Below are 12,104 nucleotides of genomic sequence, written 5' to 3'. Positions count from 1 at the left end.
CGATCATGTGACCAAAGTGGGCGGGGTTTGAAGCGCTGTGTTAGCGCTGTTTCCGGGAGTAGATCAAATTGATTTTCACACTGCATTTTCTTTGATCAAGAGAAAACAAAACATTGATTATTGCGAAAGTAATCAGTAAATAGAGGATAGGCTTACTTCAATGTAGAATATGTCAATAATGTCAAACAAACACATTGACTGGAGTGTTTGAGATAAGCTTTATAGAGCTGATGCTATATTTTCTTAAAAAGTGGACTCTGCAATTTACTGCAACTGAAAAGATTGTGTTTACGATTTGAAACTTTATGAGACGGATATGGCCGTTGGTCATGATGTGATAGTTTTGTTGCTGGCGGTAATATGCTGTGTTGTAGAGAGCAAGAAGAGGAATGTTCTTCTTATTATCGGTATGTCCCTTTTTCCTTTGGGTTATTTTAACTGCAGTTGAATTAATCAAAGATCGACACTGCGTGTCACTTATCAATGAATTCGATCAGATGTATTTGTGAGTTTTTGACATTAGTTCTTCTACTTAGCTACTCGGTCAACACACTTCATCTCTCCCCCCTTCACTCTCTCCACTCCCCCAATCCCTTCCCCCCCTCGCTCTCTCAGCGGACGACGCAGGCTTCGAGACGTCGGTCTATAACAACACCGTGGTCCGTACGCCTCACCTAGCCGCTCTGGGTCGACGCAGCCTGGTGTTCCAGAATGCCTTCACCTCCGTTAGTAGCTGTTCTCCCAGCCGATCCACCATACTGACAGGCCTGCCACAGGTGTGTGTGTGTGTGTGTGTGTGTGTGTGTGTGTGTATAGAGAGAAAGCAAGAGCGAGAGAGAGGAAAAAGTGTGTGTTCACCTCCTCCCTATGGGTCCTGGTCAAAAGTAGTGTACTAAATAACAGGGTGCCCTTTGGAACACACTCCTAATTTTTCTTCATGATGCATACAGCAACATAAAGTGGGGACATCCCAGATGGAACACTATACCCTATACAGTGCACTACTTTTGACCAGGGCCATATAGCGAATAGGTTGCCTTCCAGGGCAGGTTTAATATTCATCCATTCTGTTTTCCCGTGTTCCTCTGTCCACAGCATCAGAATGGTATGTACGGCCTGCACCAGGGAGTTCATCACTTCAACTCGTTTGACGGAGTACAAAGCCTACCTTTACTGCTGGGCCAAGCTAACATACGCACAGGTAGTTAACACACATTCACCCTACACATTCATCATCACACGAACACACCCACCCTTAGCATTGTCAAGACCTTACACACACACAGGTAGATAACACACACACTCATCATCACACGTACGCACACACATTCATGACAGGTGCGCGGGGACATGTGTGTTTTGATGGAGTGTACCAGAGTGCCAGTGTCCCTGTTCCTCCTCCATACAGGGATCATTGGGAAGAAACACGTAGGTCCTGGTCCTGTCTATCCCTTTGACTTCGCCTACACAGAGGAAAACAACTCTGTACTTCAGGTACAATTATTAAACCATTCTTTATATATTGTTTGTTTAGCGTTATTATGCTATTTTAGGATCTTATTTTATGACAATCTATGATTGTAAATTGGTGTATAATTAAACAGTTAATCAGCTCAACCAATAAATTGTACTACTACTGCTACTACTACTGCTACTACTACTACTGTTATTACTACTGCTATTACTACTGTTACTACTCCTGCTACTACTACTGCTACTGTTATTACTACTGTTACTACTGCTACTACTACTACTGTTATTACTACTGCTATTACTACTGTTACTACTCCTGCTACTACTGATATTACTGCTGCTACTACTACTGCTATTACTACTATTACTACTGCTACTACTGCTATTACTACTGCTATTACTACTATTACTACTGCTACTACTGCTATTACTACTGCTATTACTACTATTACTACTGTTATTACTACTGCTATTACTACTATTACTACTGCTATTACTACTATTACTGCTACTACTACTGCTATTACTACTATTACTACTACTACTGCTGCTACTACTGCTATTACTACTCCTGCTACTACTGCTATTACTACTACTACTACTGCTACTACTACTGCTGCTACTACTGCTATTACTACTGCTACTACTACTACTACTACTACTGATACTGCTACTACTCCTATACTGCTACTCCTATACTGCTACTACTCCTACTCCTATACTACTGATACTGCTACTACTCCTATACTGCTACTCCTATACTGCTACTACTACTACTCCTATACTACTACTACTACTACTCCTATACTACTACTACTACTACTGCTACTCCTATACTACTACTACTCCTACTACTACTACTGCTACTACTACTACTACTGCTACTCCTATACTACTACTACTCCTATACTGCTACTACTCCTACTACTCCTACTACTACTACTACTACTACTACTACTACTACTACTACTACTACTACTACTACTACTACTACTACTACTACTCCTACTGCTACTACTACTACTGCTACTACTACTCCTATACTACTACTACTACTGCTACTACTACTACTACTGCTACTCCTATACTACTACTACTCATATACTACTACTACTACTACTAGGTGGGTCGGAATATCACCCGGATCAAACTACTGGTCAGGAAGTTCTTCCAGACCCAGAGAAAGGAAGAGGAAGAGAGACCGTTCTTCTTGTATGTGGCGTTCCACGACACCCACCGCTGTGGCCATTCCCAGCCGCAGTACGGAGCATTCTGTGAGAAGTTTGGGAACGGCCAGAGTGGAATGGGGAGGATTCCAGATTGGAAGCCAGAATACTACACCCCAGACCAAGTCAAGGTAAGGATCTGGTGCTGGTTCTGTTGTACTCTGTTCTATGCTAATCTATTCTAAGACAGTATATCACTTTCCACCTGCTATTTGAGAGTACTATCATTAATTATTTCATTGAATATAATATCATATGTAATATAACACTTACCCAGGTGCCCCAGTTCGTCCCAGACACCCCTGTAGCGAGAGCTGATTTGGCTGCCCAGTACACTACAGTTAGCAGACTGGACCAAGGTAAGAGGAGGAAGAACACACACACACACCGATATGAATAGAGAGAGGAACACACACCGACACACACACACACACACACACACACACCGATATGAATAGAGAGAGGAACACACACCGATATGAATAGAGAGAGGAACTCACACCGACACACACACCGATATGAATAGAGAGAGGAACACACACCGATATGAATAGAGAGAGGAACTCACACCGACACACACACCGATATGAATAGAGAGAGGAACACACACCGATATGAATAGAGAGAGGAACACACACCGATATGAATAGAGAGAGGAACACACACCGACACACACATGCAAGAACACTCACAGACGTGTATTTGAAATCTATTTATTACATAGCTAATACATGACAAGTAAACTTCTCCGCTGTAGGTATTAGTCTGATTCTACACCATGAATCCATCCATGGCCGTGTCCGAATACCCACACCAGCGTACTACATACTTAAACTGCATACTCATTTCTAGTAGAATTCACTCGTCTTTTCCCGACTCACGTGTTTGACAACAGCTGATAATCAGATAAATTGACGCACTACCAAAATGAACTCATGGAGGGAGTCAACGCAATCGCTCATCACATGACCCATTCAGAGTTCTGGTTTCTACATTTCTCAAACTATACTGAACACAAATATAAACACAACAATTTGAAACACTTTGTCTGAGTTACAGTTCATATAAGGAAACCAGCCAGGTTGATATAATTTCATTAGGCCCTAATCTATGGATTTCACATGACTGGGAATACAGATGTGCGTCTGTTGGTCACATTACCTTTAAAAAAATGGGCCTCATAATGGGCCTCAGGATCTCGTCACGGTGTCTCTGTGCATTCAAATTGCCATCGATAAAATGCAATTGTGTTCGTTGTCCGTAGCGTATGCCTGCCCATACCATAACCCCACCGCCACCATTGGGCACTCTGTTCACAACGTGTCCTCATCTGTGTTCCATAGGTATTGGTCTGGTGCTGGCTGAGTTGAGGGAGGCTGGTTATGAGAATGACACCTTGGTGATCTACAGCTCTGATAACGGTATCCCTTTCCCCAACGGACGCACCAACCTGTACGGATCAGGCACCGCAGAACCCATGCTGGTGTCATCACCTGAACACAGGGAGAGATGGGGAGGGACCAGCCAGGCCTACGTCAGCCTACTGGGTGAGGGGGAGCAGGAGGGAGGGAGGGACCAGCCAGGCCTACGTCAGTCTACTGGGAGGGAGGGAGGGACCAAATCAAATCAAATTTATTTATATAGCCCTTCGTACATCAGCTGATATCTCAAAGTGCTGTACAGAAACCCAGCCTAAAACCCCAAACAGCAAGCAATGCAGGTGTAGAAGCACTGTGGCTAGGAAAAACTCCCTAGAAAGGCCAAAACCTAGGAAGAAACATAGAGAGGAACCAGGCTATGTGGGGTGGCCAGTCCTCTTCTGGCTGTGCCGGGTGGAGATTATAACAGAACATGGCCAAGATGTTCAAATGTTCATAAATGACCAGCATGGTCGTATAATAATAAGGCAGAACGGTTGAAACTAGAGCAGCAGCACGGTCAGGAGGACTGGGGGCAGCAAGGAGTCATCATGTCAGGTAATCCTGGGGCATGGTCCTAGGGCTCAGGTCCTCCGAGAGAGAGAAAGAAAGAGAGAATTAGAGAGAGCATATGTGGGGTGGCCAGGCCTACGTCAGTCTACTGGGAGGGAGGGAGGGAGGGAGGGAGGGAGGGAGGGAGGGAGGGAGGGAGGGAGGGAGGGAGGGAGGGACCAGCCAGGCCTATGTCAGCCTACTGGGTGAGAGGGGGAGGGAGGGAGCAGGAGAGATGGGGAGGGAGGGAGGGAGGGAGGGAGGGAGGGAGGGAGGGAGGGAGGGAGGGAGGGAGGGAGGGAGGGAGGGAGGGAGGGAGGGAGGGACCAGCCAGGCCTATGTCAGCCTACTGGGTGAGAGGGGGAGGGAGGGAGCAGGAGAGGGGGGGAGGGAGGGACCAGCCAGGCCTACGTCAGTCTACTGGGTGGGAGGGAGGGAGGGAGGGACCAGCCAGGCCTATGTCAGCCTACTGGGTGAGAGGGAGGGATGGGCAGCAGGAGAGATGGGGGAGACGGACCAGCCAGGCCTCCCTCCCTCCAACCATCATTCAGAGAATGATGGGAGGGATGGAGAGAGAATGATGGTTGGAGGGAAAGAGAGAGAGAGAGAGAGAAGAAAAGGGAATAGGGAAGAAGGTATTGGTGGATTGACTGATAATAGCTGGGGAGAATTAATTAATGGATGTGTGGATGTATTTCTTGATGCATGTGTAATACCACTGTTACCATTAGGGGGAGACATAACTACCTTTCTACAGTATATGTTTGGGAGATCACCTCAAGGAAAGGAGGAAGGAAGGATTTTAAAAGTAATTTAACCACTATGTTTAAATCTCAATTTGCCTTTCCACGATTCCTCACATCCTCTCTCTCCTCTTTCTCAAAGCCCATTGGTGGAGAAGTTCAGAGGGGGAAAACCTTGGATGTTCTCCTCCAATGTGCTTTAAGGAGGCAAGGAAATTGGATGTGAGAAGTCACAGGAAGATAAATTGTGATAGAACCTAACCATCTCTCTCTCTCTCTCCCTCTCTACCTCCCTCCAGACATCACCCCCACCTTACTGGACTGGTTCTCCATCCCATACCCCTCATACTTCCTCCCGGGCACCCCCACCACCCCTGTCAGCCTCACAGGCCGCTCCCTCCTCCCTGCCCTAGTCTCCGAACCCTCACCCGCCGCCTGGCACACCGTCTATGCCAGGTAAAACCCTCCCCCGCTGCCTGGCACACTGTCTACGCCAGGTAAAACCCTCCCCCGCTGCCTGGCACACCGTCTATGCCAGGTAAAACCCTCCCCCGCTGCCTGGCACACCGTCTATGCCAGGTAAAACCCTCCCCCGCTGCCTGGCACACCGTCTACGCCAGGTACAAAGGAAGGAAGGCACAGTGTGTTAGATGTTGGTGTTATAACCAGTTAACCACTGAGACATATATATATATATATATATATATATATATATATATATATATATATATATATATATATATATATATATATATAGGGTGATTTCCCAGACACTGTGATTACACCTACTGTAGTCCTGGACTTAACAGCATGTTCCATGCAGATTCTCCGTTGAGAGTGATTTTTAGTTCAGGACTAGTTAGAATCTGTGTCCGGGAAACTGGCCCATAGTGTGACTTCCTTTCTTTGTGTGTATTCGGTAACACTTTACATTACAGGGTCCTTATGACTGTTTCATTATTATTTCAGTCTAACGAGTATTGTAATTACTCATTACTACACTGTACTTTGGATGATTGCTTTTTAAAATGTTTTCTTTGTTCTTCCACACTGTCTACGGCAGCCAGTCCCTCCATGAGGTGACCATGTACTACCCTATGCGCTCCATCCACCAGGGGGCGTACCGCCTGCTCCACAACCTCCACTACCGCATGCCCTTCCCTATAGACCAGGACTTCTACGTCTCTCCCACCTTCCAGGACCTGTTGAACAACACCCTGACCGGACGGCCCACAGGCTGGTTCAAGACCCTGCAACAATACTACTACAGGTACTGGTATAATACTATTATATACTATATTATACACTATTATATTATACACTAGTATACACTATTATATTATACACTATTATACTATATTATACACTATTATATTATACACTATTATATTATACACTAGTATACTATATTATACACTATTATATTATACACTAGTATACTATATTATACACTATTATACACTATTATATTATACACTAGTATACTATATTATACACTATTATATTATACACTAGTATACGATATTATACACTATTATATTATACACTAGTATACTATATTATACACTAGTATACTATATTATATTATACACTATTATACTATATATCTGAATAACACCCTGGCCAGGCGGCCCACAGGCTGGTTCAAGACCCTGCAACAATACTACTACAGGTACTGGTATAATACTATTATATACTATATTATACACTATTATATTATACACTAGTATACTATATTATACACTATTATATTATACACTATTATACACTATTATATACTATTATACTATATTTTACACTACTATATATCTGAATAACACCCTGGCCAGGCGGCCCACAGGCTGGTTCAAGGCTCTGCAACAGTACTACTACAGGTACTTTTTGAAGGAGATCCCTTTATGTATCTGAGTTTAGAGAGGACAGATAGACATAGTGAGGGGTGTAGAAACCCCAGAGAACCCCTGTCGCTGCGGTGGCGTTTGTGGCTCGGAGTCAGGAGCTTAGACCGATACATCGAACACTATTATACTAGACTATAAACCGGGAACTTTGGGTCCTGGATGCTGATTGGCTGAAACAACTTTTTCAGCCGTATGTACAGTGCATTTGGAAAGTATTCAGACCCCTTGACTTTTTCCACATTTTGTTACGTTACAGCCTTATTCAAAAATTTATGAAATTGTTGTTTTTTCTCATCAATCTACACACCATGATGATAAAGCAAAAACAGGTTTTTAGAAATGTTTGTGAATAAAATAACTCATAATACATTTACTTAAGTATTCAGACCCTTTACTCATTAAGGCCTGCTTGGTGGAGTGCTGCAGAGATGGTTGCCCTTCTGTCTGGCCACTCTACCATAAAGGCCTGCTTGGTGGAGTGCTGCAGAGATGGTTGCCCTTCTGTCTGGCCACTCTACCATAAAGGCCTGCTTGGTGGAGTGCTGCAGAGATGGTTGCCCTTCTGTCTGGCCACTCTACCATAAAGGCCTGCTTGGTGGAGTGCTGCAGAGATGGTTGCCCTTCTGTCTGGCCACTCTACCATAAAGGCCTGCTTGGTGGAGTGCTGCAGAGATGGTTTCCCTTCTGTCTGGCCACTCTACCATAAAGGCCTGCTTGGTGGAGGGCTGCAGAGATGGTTGCCCTTCTGTCTGGCCACTCTACCATAAAGGCCTGCTTGGTGGAGTGCTGCAGAGATGGTTGCCCTTCTGTCTGGCCACTCTACCATAAAGGCCTGCTTGGTGGAGTGCTGCAGAGATGGTTGCCCTTCTGTCTGGCCACTCTACCATAAAGGCCTGCTTGGTGGAGTGCTGCAGAGATGGTTGCCCTTCTGTCTGGCCACTCTACCATAAAGGCCTGCTTGGTGGAGTGCTGCAGAGATGGTTGCCCTTCTGTCTGGCCACTCTACCATAAAGGCCTGCTTGGTGGAGTGCTGCAGAGATGGTTGCCCTTCTGTCTGGCCACTCTACCATAAAGGCCTGCTTGGTGGAGTGCTGCAGAGATGGTTGCCCTTCTGTCTGGCCACTCTACCATAAAGGCCTGCTTGGTGGAGTGCTGCAGAGATGGTTGCCCTTCTGTCTGGCCACTCTACCATAAAGGCCTGCTTGGTGGAGTGCTGCAGAGATGGTTGCCCTTCTGTCTGGCCACTCTACCATAAAGGCCTGCTTGGTGGAGTGCTGCAGAGATGGTTGCCCTTCTGTCTGGCCACTCTACCATAAAGGCCTGCTTGGTGGAGTGCTGCAGAGATGGTTGCCCTTCTGTCTGGCCACTCTACCATAAAGGCCTGCTTGGTGGAGTGCTGCAGAGATGGTTGCCCTTCTGTCTGGCCACTCTACCATAAAGGCCTGCTTGGTGGAGTGCTGCAGAGATGGTTGCCCTTCTGTCTGGCCACTCTACCATAAAGGCCTGCTTGGTGGAGTGCTGCAGAGATGGTTGCCCTTCTGTCTGGCCACTCTACCATAAAGGCCTGCTTGGTGGAGTGCTGCAGAGATGGTTGCCCTTCTGTCTGGCCACTCTACCATAAAGGCCTGCTTGGTGGAGTGCTGCAGAGATGGTTGCCCTTCTGTCTGGCCACTCTACCATAAAGGCCTGCTTGGTGGAGTGCTGCAGAGATGGTTGCCCTTCTGGAAGTTTCTCCCATCTACACAGAGGAACTGTGGAGCTCTGTCAGAGTGACCATTGGGTTCTTGGTCACCACCCTGACTTAGGCCCTTTTCCCCGATTGCTCAGTTCGGCTGGGCGGTCAGCTCTAGCAAGAGTCTTGGTGGTTCTAAACTTCCTCCATTTAAGAATGATGGAGGCCACTGTGTTCTTGGGGACCATCAATGCTGCATAAATGTTTTGGTACCCTTCCCCAGATCTGTGCCCCGACACAATCCTGTCTTGAAACTCTACGGACAAATCCTTCAACCTCATGACTTGGTTTTTGCTCTGACATGCACTGTCAACTGTTGGACCTTCTATAGACAGGTGTGTGCCTTTCCAAATCATGTCCAATCAATTGATTGGAGTCCGCCTGTGGTAAATTCAAGTTGTAGAAACATCTCAAGGATGATCAATGGAAACAGAAAGGACCGGAGCTCAATTTTGAGTCTCATAGCAAAGGGTCTGAATAATTATGTAAGTAAGGTATCTGTTTTTTATTTGTAATACATTTGCAAACATGTCTACAAACCTGTTTTCACTTTGTCATTAGATGTGTGTAGATTTAGGATTTTTATTGATTTAATCCATTTTAGAATAAGGCTGTAACGTAACAAAATGTGGAAAAAGTCAAGGGGTCTGAATACTTCTCCGAATGCACTGTATATCAGACATTATAAACTGTGTGGTTCCAGCCCTGAATGCTGATTGGCTGACATCCGTGGTATATCAGACTGTACACCACGTGTATGACGACAACATGTATTTTTACTGCTCTAATTACATTGGTAACCAGTTTATAATAGCAATAAGGCACCTCGGGGGTTTGCGGTATAGCCAATCGTTTTTTTTTTAACTAGGCAAGTCAGTTAAGAACAAATTCTTATTTTCAATGACAGCCTACCGGGGAACAGTGGGTTAACTGCCTGTTCAGGGCAGAACGACAGATTTGTACCATGTCAGCTCGGGGATTTGAACTTGCAACCTTTCAGCTGCTAGTCCAACGCTCTAACCACTAGGCTACCCTACCGCCCCATATACTATGGCTACGGGCTGTATCCGGGCACTCTGCGATGCGTCGTGCACAAGAACAGCCCTTGGCCATGGTATATTGGCCATATACCACACCCCCTCAGGCCTTATTGCTTAAATATACCACGGCTAAGGGCTGTATCCGGGCACTCCGTAATGCGTCGTGCATAAGAACAGCCCTTGGCCATGGTATATTGGCCATATACCACACCTCCTCAGGCCTTATTGCTTAAATATACCACGGCTACAGGCTGTATCCGGGCACTCCGCGATGCGTTGTGCATAAGAACAGCCCTTAGCCATGGTATATTGGCCATATACCACACCCCCTCAGGCCTTATTGCTTAAATATACCACGGTTGTGCAAAAATACTTGTTTACTTTTCTATTGATGTTGGTAACCAGTTTCTAATAGCAATAAGGCCCTCAGGGGGTTGAGGGATATGTCAATAGACCACACACCTTTGGGCCTTAATTACTCTCTATTATGTAGTGGTATAAGAACAGTAGTACCATCTTCATTACCATAGAAATGAAACCATACAATATAAAACTATACAATATAAAGCATAGGATTCTATATACAATATAAAAACTATACAATATAAAGGGTTCTATATCTATGATACTACTATTACCATAGAAATATAATGAATAGAATGGGCTTGGAACCTCTAACCCTGGAAATTCATTCTATTTCTATGACTACTACAGGGACCGCTGGGAGCTTTTTGACTTGCGGTCGGACCCAGAGGAGGCTGTGAACCTGGCTGGGGACCCGGCTCTCGCCCCGGTCCTGGAGAGCCTCAGAGACAGGTTAGTATTACTGTTCTCTAGGGATATTATGGATCGATTATTGTATCGTCGATATGGATATTATGGAGGATTGCAAAATTCCCAGAAATCCGGTTTGGAAGATTCCCAGAACCAGGATGGAATCAGCAAGAAATATGGAATTCTTCAAACACAAACTTGGGAATTTCGAGAAAGCCAAACCATTTTCCCCTTGGGGGTATTTCTTATGTTATAGCTTATGTTATTTGTTGTGTTAATTATTTCCTAATGTTATGTTTCCAGACTGCTGAAGTGGCAGTGGGACACTGGGGATCCGTGGGTCTGTGGACCAGACGCTGTGCTGGAGGACAAACTGGAACCACACTGTCGACCGCTCTACAACGGACTCTGACCGCAACTAGACCACAACTGGACTTTGATTGATTGTGGATCCAATCATATTTATTTTATAAAGCCCTTTTAACATCAGCAGTAGTCACAGTGTGATTCATAGTTAGCCGGCCTGAACCTCCACAGAGCAATCAATGCAGAAGAAGAATCACAGTGGCCAGGAACATCTCCCTAGAAAGAAGGACTCTAGGAAGTAAGATGACCCATCCTTTTCTGGCTGTACCAGGTAGAGGCTAAGAGTACATGTGGCCATTAAGAGTACATGTGGCCATTAAGAGTACATGTGGCCATTAAAGGGGTAGTTGGGGATTTTGTGCCAGCCACAACTGTCTTTATTTTAATGTGAGTTATAACCCATGAGTGATGACTATAGGGCCAGGAGTTTTGACCAGAAACCACCTCGTGACCTGAACAGGAAGAACTATGGGTTGTGATTAAGACCATCGATGGCTGAAAAACAAAACAAACGTGGCATAGCTTCAGTACAAATGTTCTGGACTTCATACAATGTATGTTTTGTATGATTTCAGTTTGACAACATCTAGATGTTGTTGGGATTTTATGCATTTTGTCAAATAAAGTATTTTTTTTGCTTCTCCTGTTTATTTCATAATAATGTCATCTTTATTTAAGTTTTTAAAAGCTGATATAGTTCTATGAACTAGTTGGAGAATCACGGTTTAAAGTCTCTTTCTCTTTGGTATCAAACTTATATTTGGGGATGGGATGAACGGAAATGTAAGAAGGAAACAGAAATGTTCTGTTTTATTTACAGACCTTTTCATTCCAAGCTTGTGTTAATTATTTCTGATGATGAAAACACATGTGTGATAG

At 44.8% G+C, this 12,104-nt stretch overlaps 1 protein-coding gene across 2 annotated transcripts; it reads left to right on the top strand.

Moving 5' to 3' along the window:
• The first annotated feature begins 27 nt into the window (after positions 1-27).
• LOC109876262 (N-sulphoglucosamine sulphohydrolase-like) lies at positions 28-11,873 on the top strand. 2 transcript variants are annotated; one of them, XM_031811218.1, is made up of 11 exons: positions 28-407; positions 616-776; positions 1,096-1,201; positions 1,409-1,494; positions 2,597-2,830; positions 2,977-3,058; positions 4,043-4,246; positions 5,712-5,868; positions 6,476-6,682; positions 10,800-10,901; positions 11,163-11,873. In XM_031811218.1, the coding sequence occupies exons 1-11, from the start codon at positions 317-319 to the stop codon at positions 11,269-11,271; spliced, it is 1,539 nt and encodes a 512-aa protein (XP_031667078.1). In that variant the 5' UTR covers positions 28-316; the 3' UTR covers positions 11,272-11,873. The 2 variants fall into 2 exon arrangements, 1 of the variants encoding a protein (XP_031667078.1); XR_004206513.1 differs by having other exon boundaries at positions 29-407; positions 5,712-5,909.
• Positions 11,874-12,104: the final 231 nt, after the last annotated feature.

This window comes from Oncorhynchus kisutch, unplaced genomic scaffold (genome assembly GCF_002021735.2).
Source record: "Oncorhynchus kisutch isolate 150728-3 unplaced genomic scaffold, Okis_V2 Okis01b-Okis20b_hom, whole genome shotgun sequence".
In the NCBI taxonomy this organism is placed as follows: Eukaryota; Metazoa; Chordata; class Actinopteri; order Salmoniformes; family Salmonidae; genus Oncorhynchus; species Oncorhynchus kisutch.
This window is presented reverse-complemented; position numbering and strand designations above follow the sequence as displayed.

What these genes read in the sequence shown, in the direction of transcription:
- LOC109876262 (XM_031811218.1), top strand. Translation starts at nt 317, where the DNA reads ATGGCCGTTGGTCATGATGTGATAGTTTTGTTGCTGGCGGTAATATGC. An exon ending in GAATGTTCTTCTTATTATCG is followed by an intron (nt 408 to 615) that starts GTATGTCCCTTT and finishes TCGCTCTCTCAG; the next exon opens with CGGACGACGCAGGCTTCGAG. An exon ending in GGCCTACGTCAGCCTACTGG is followed by an intron (nt 4,247 to 5,711) that starts GTGAGGGGGAGC and finishes ACCTCCCTCCAG; the next exon opens with ACATCACCCCCACCTTACTG.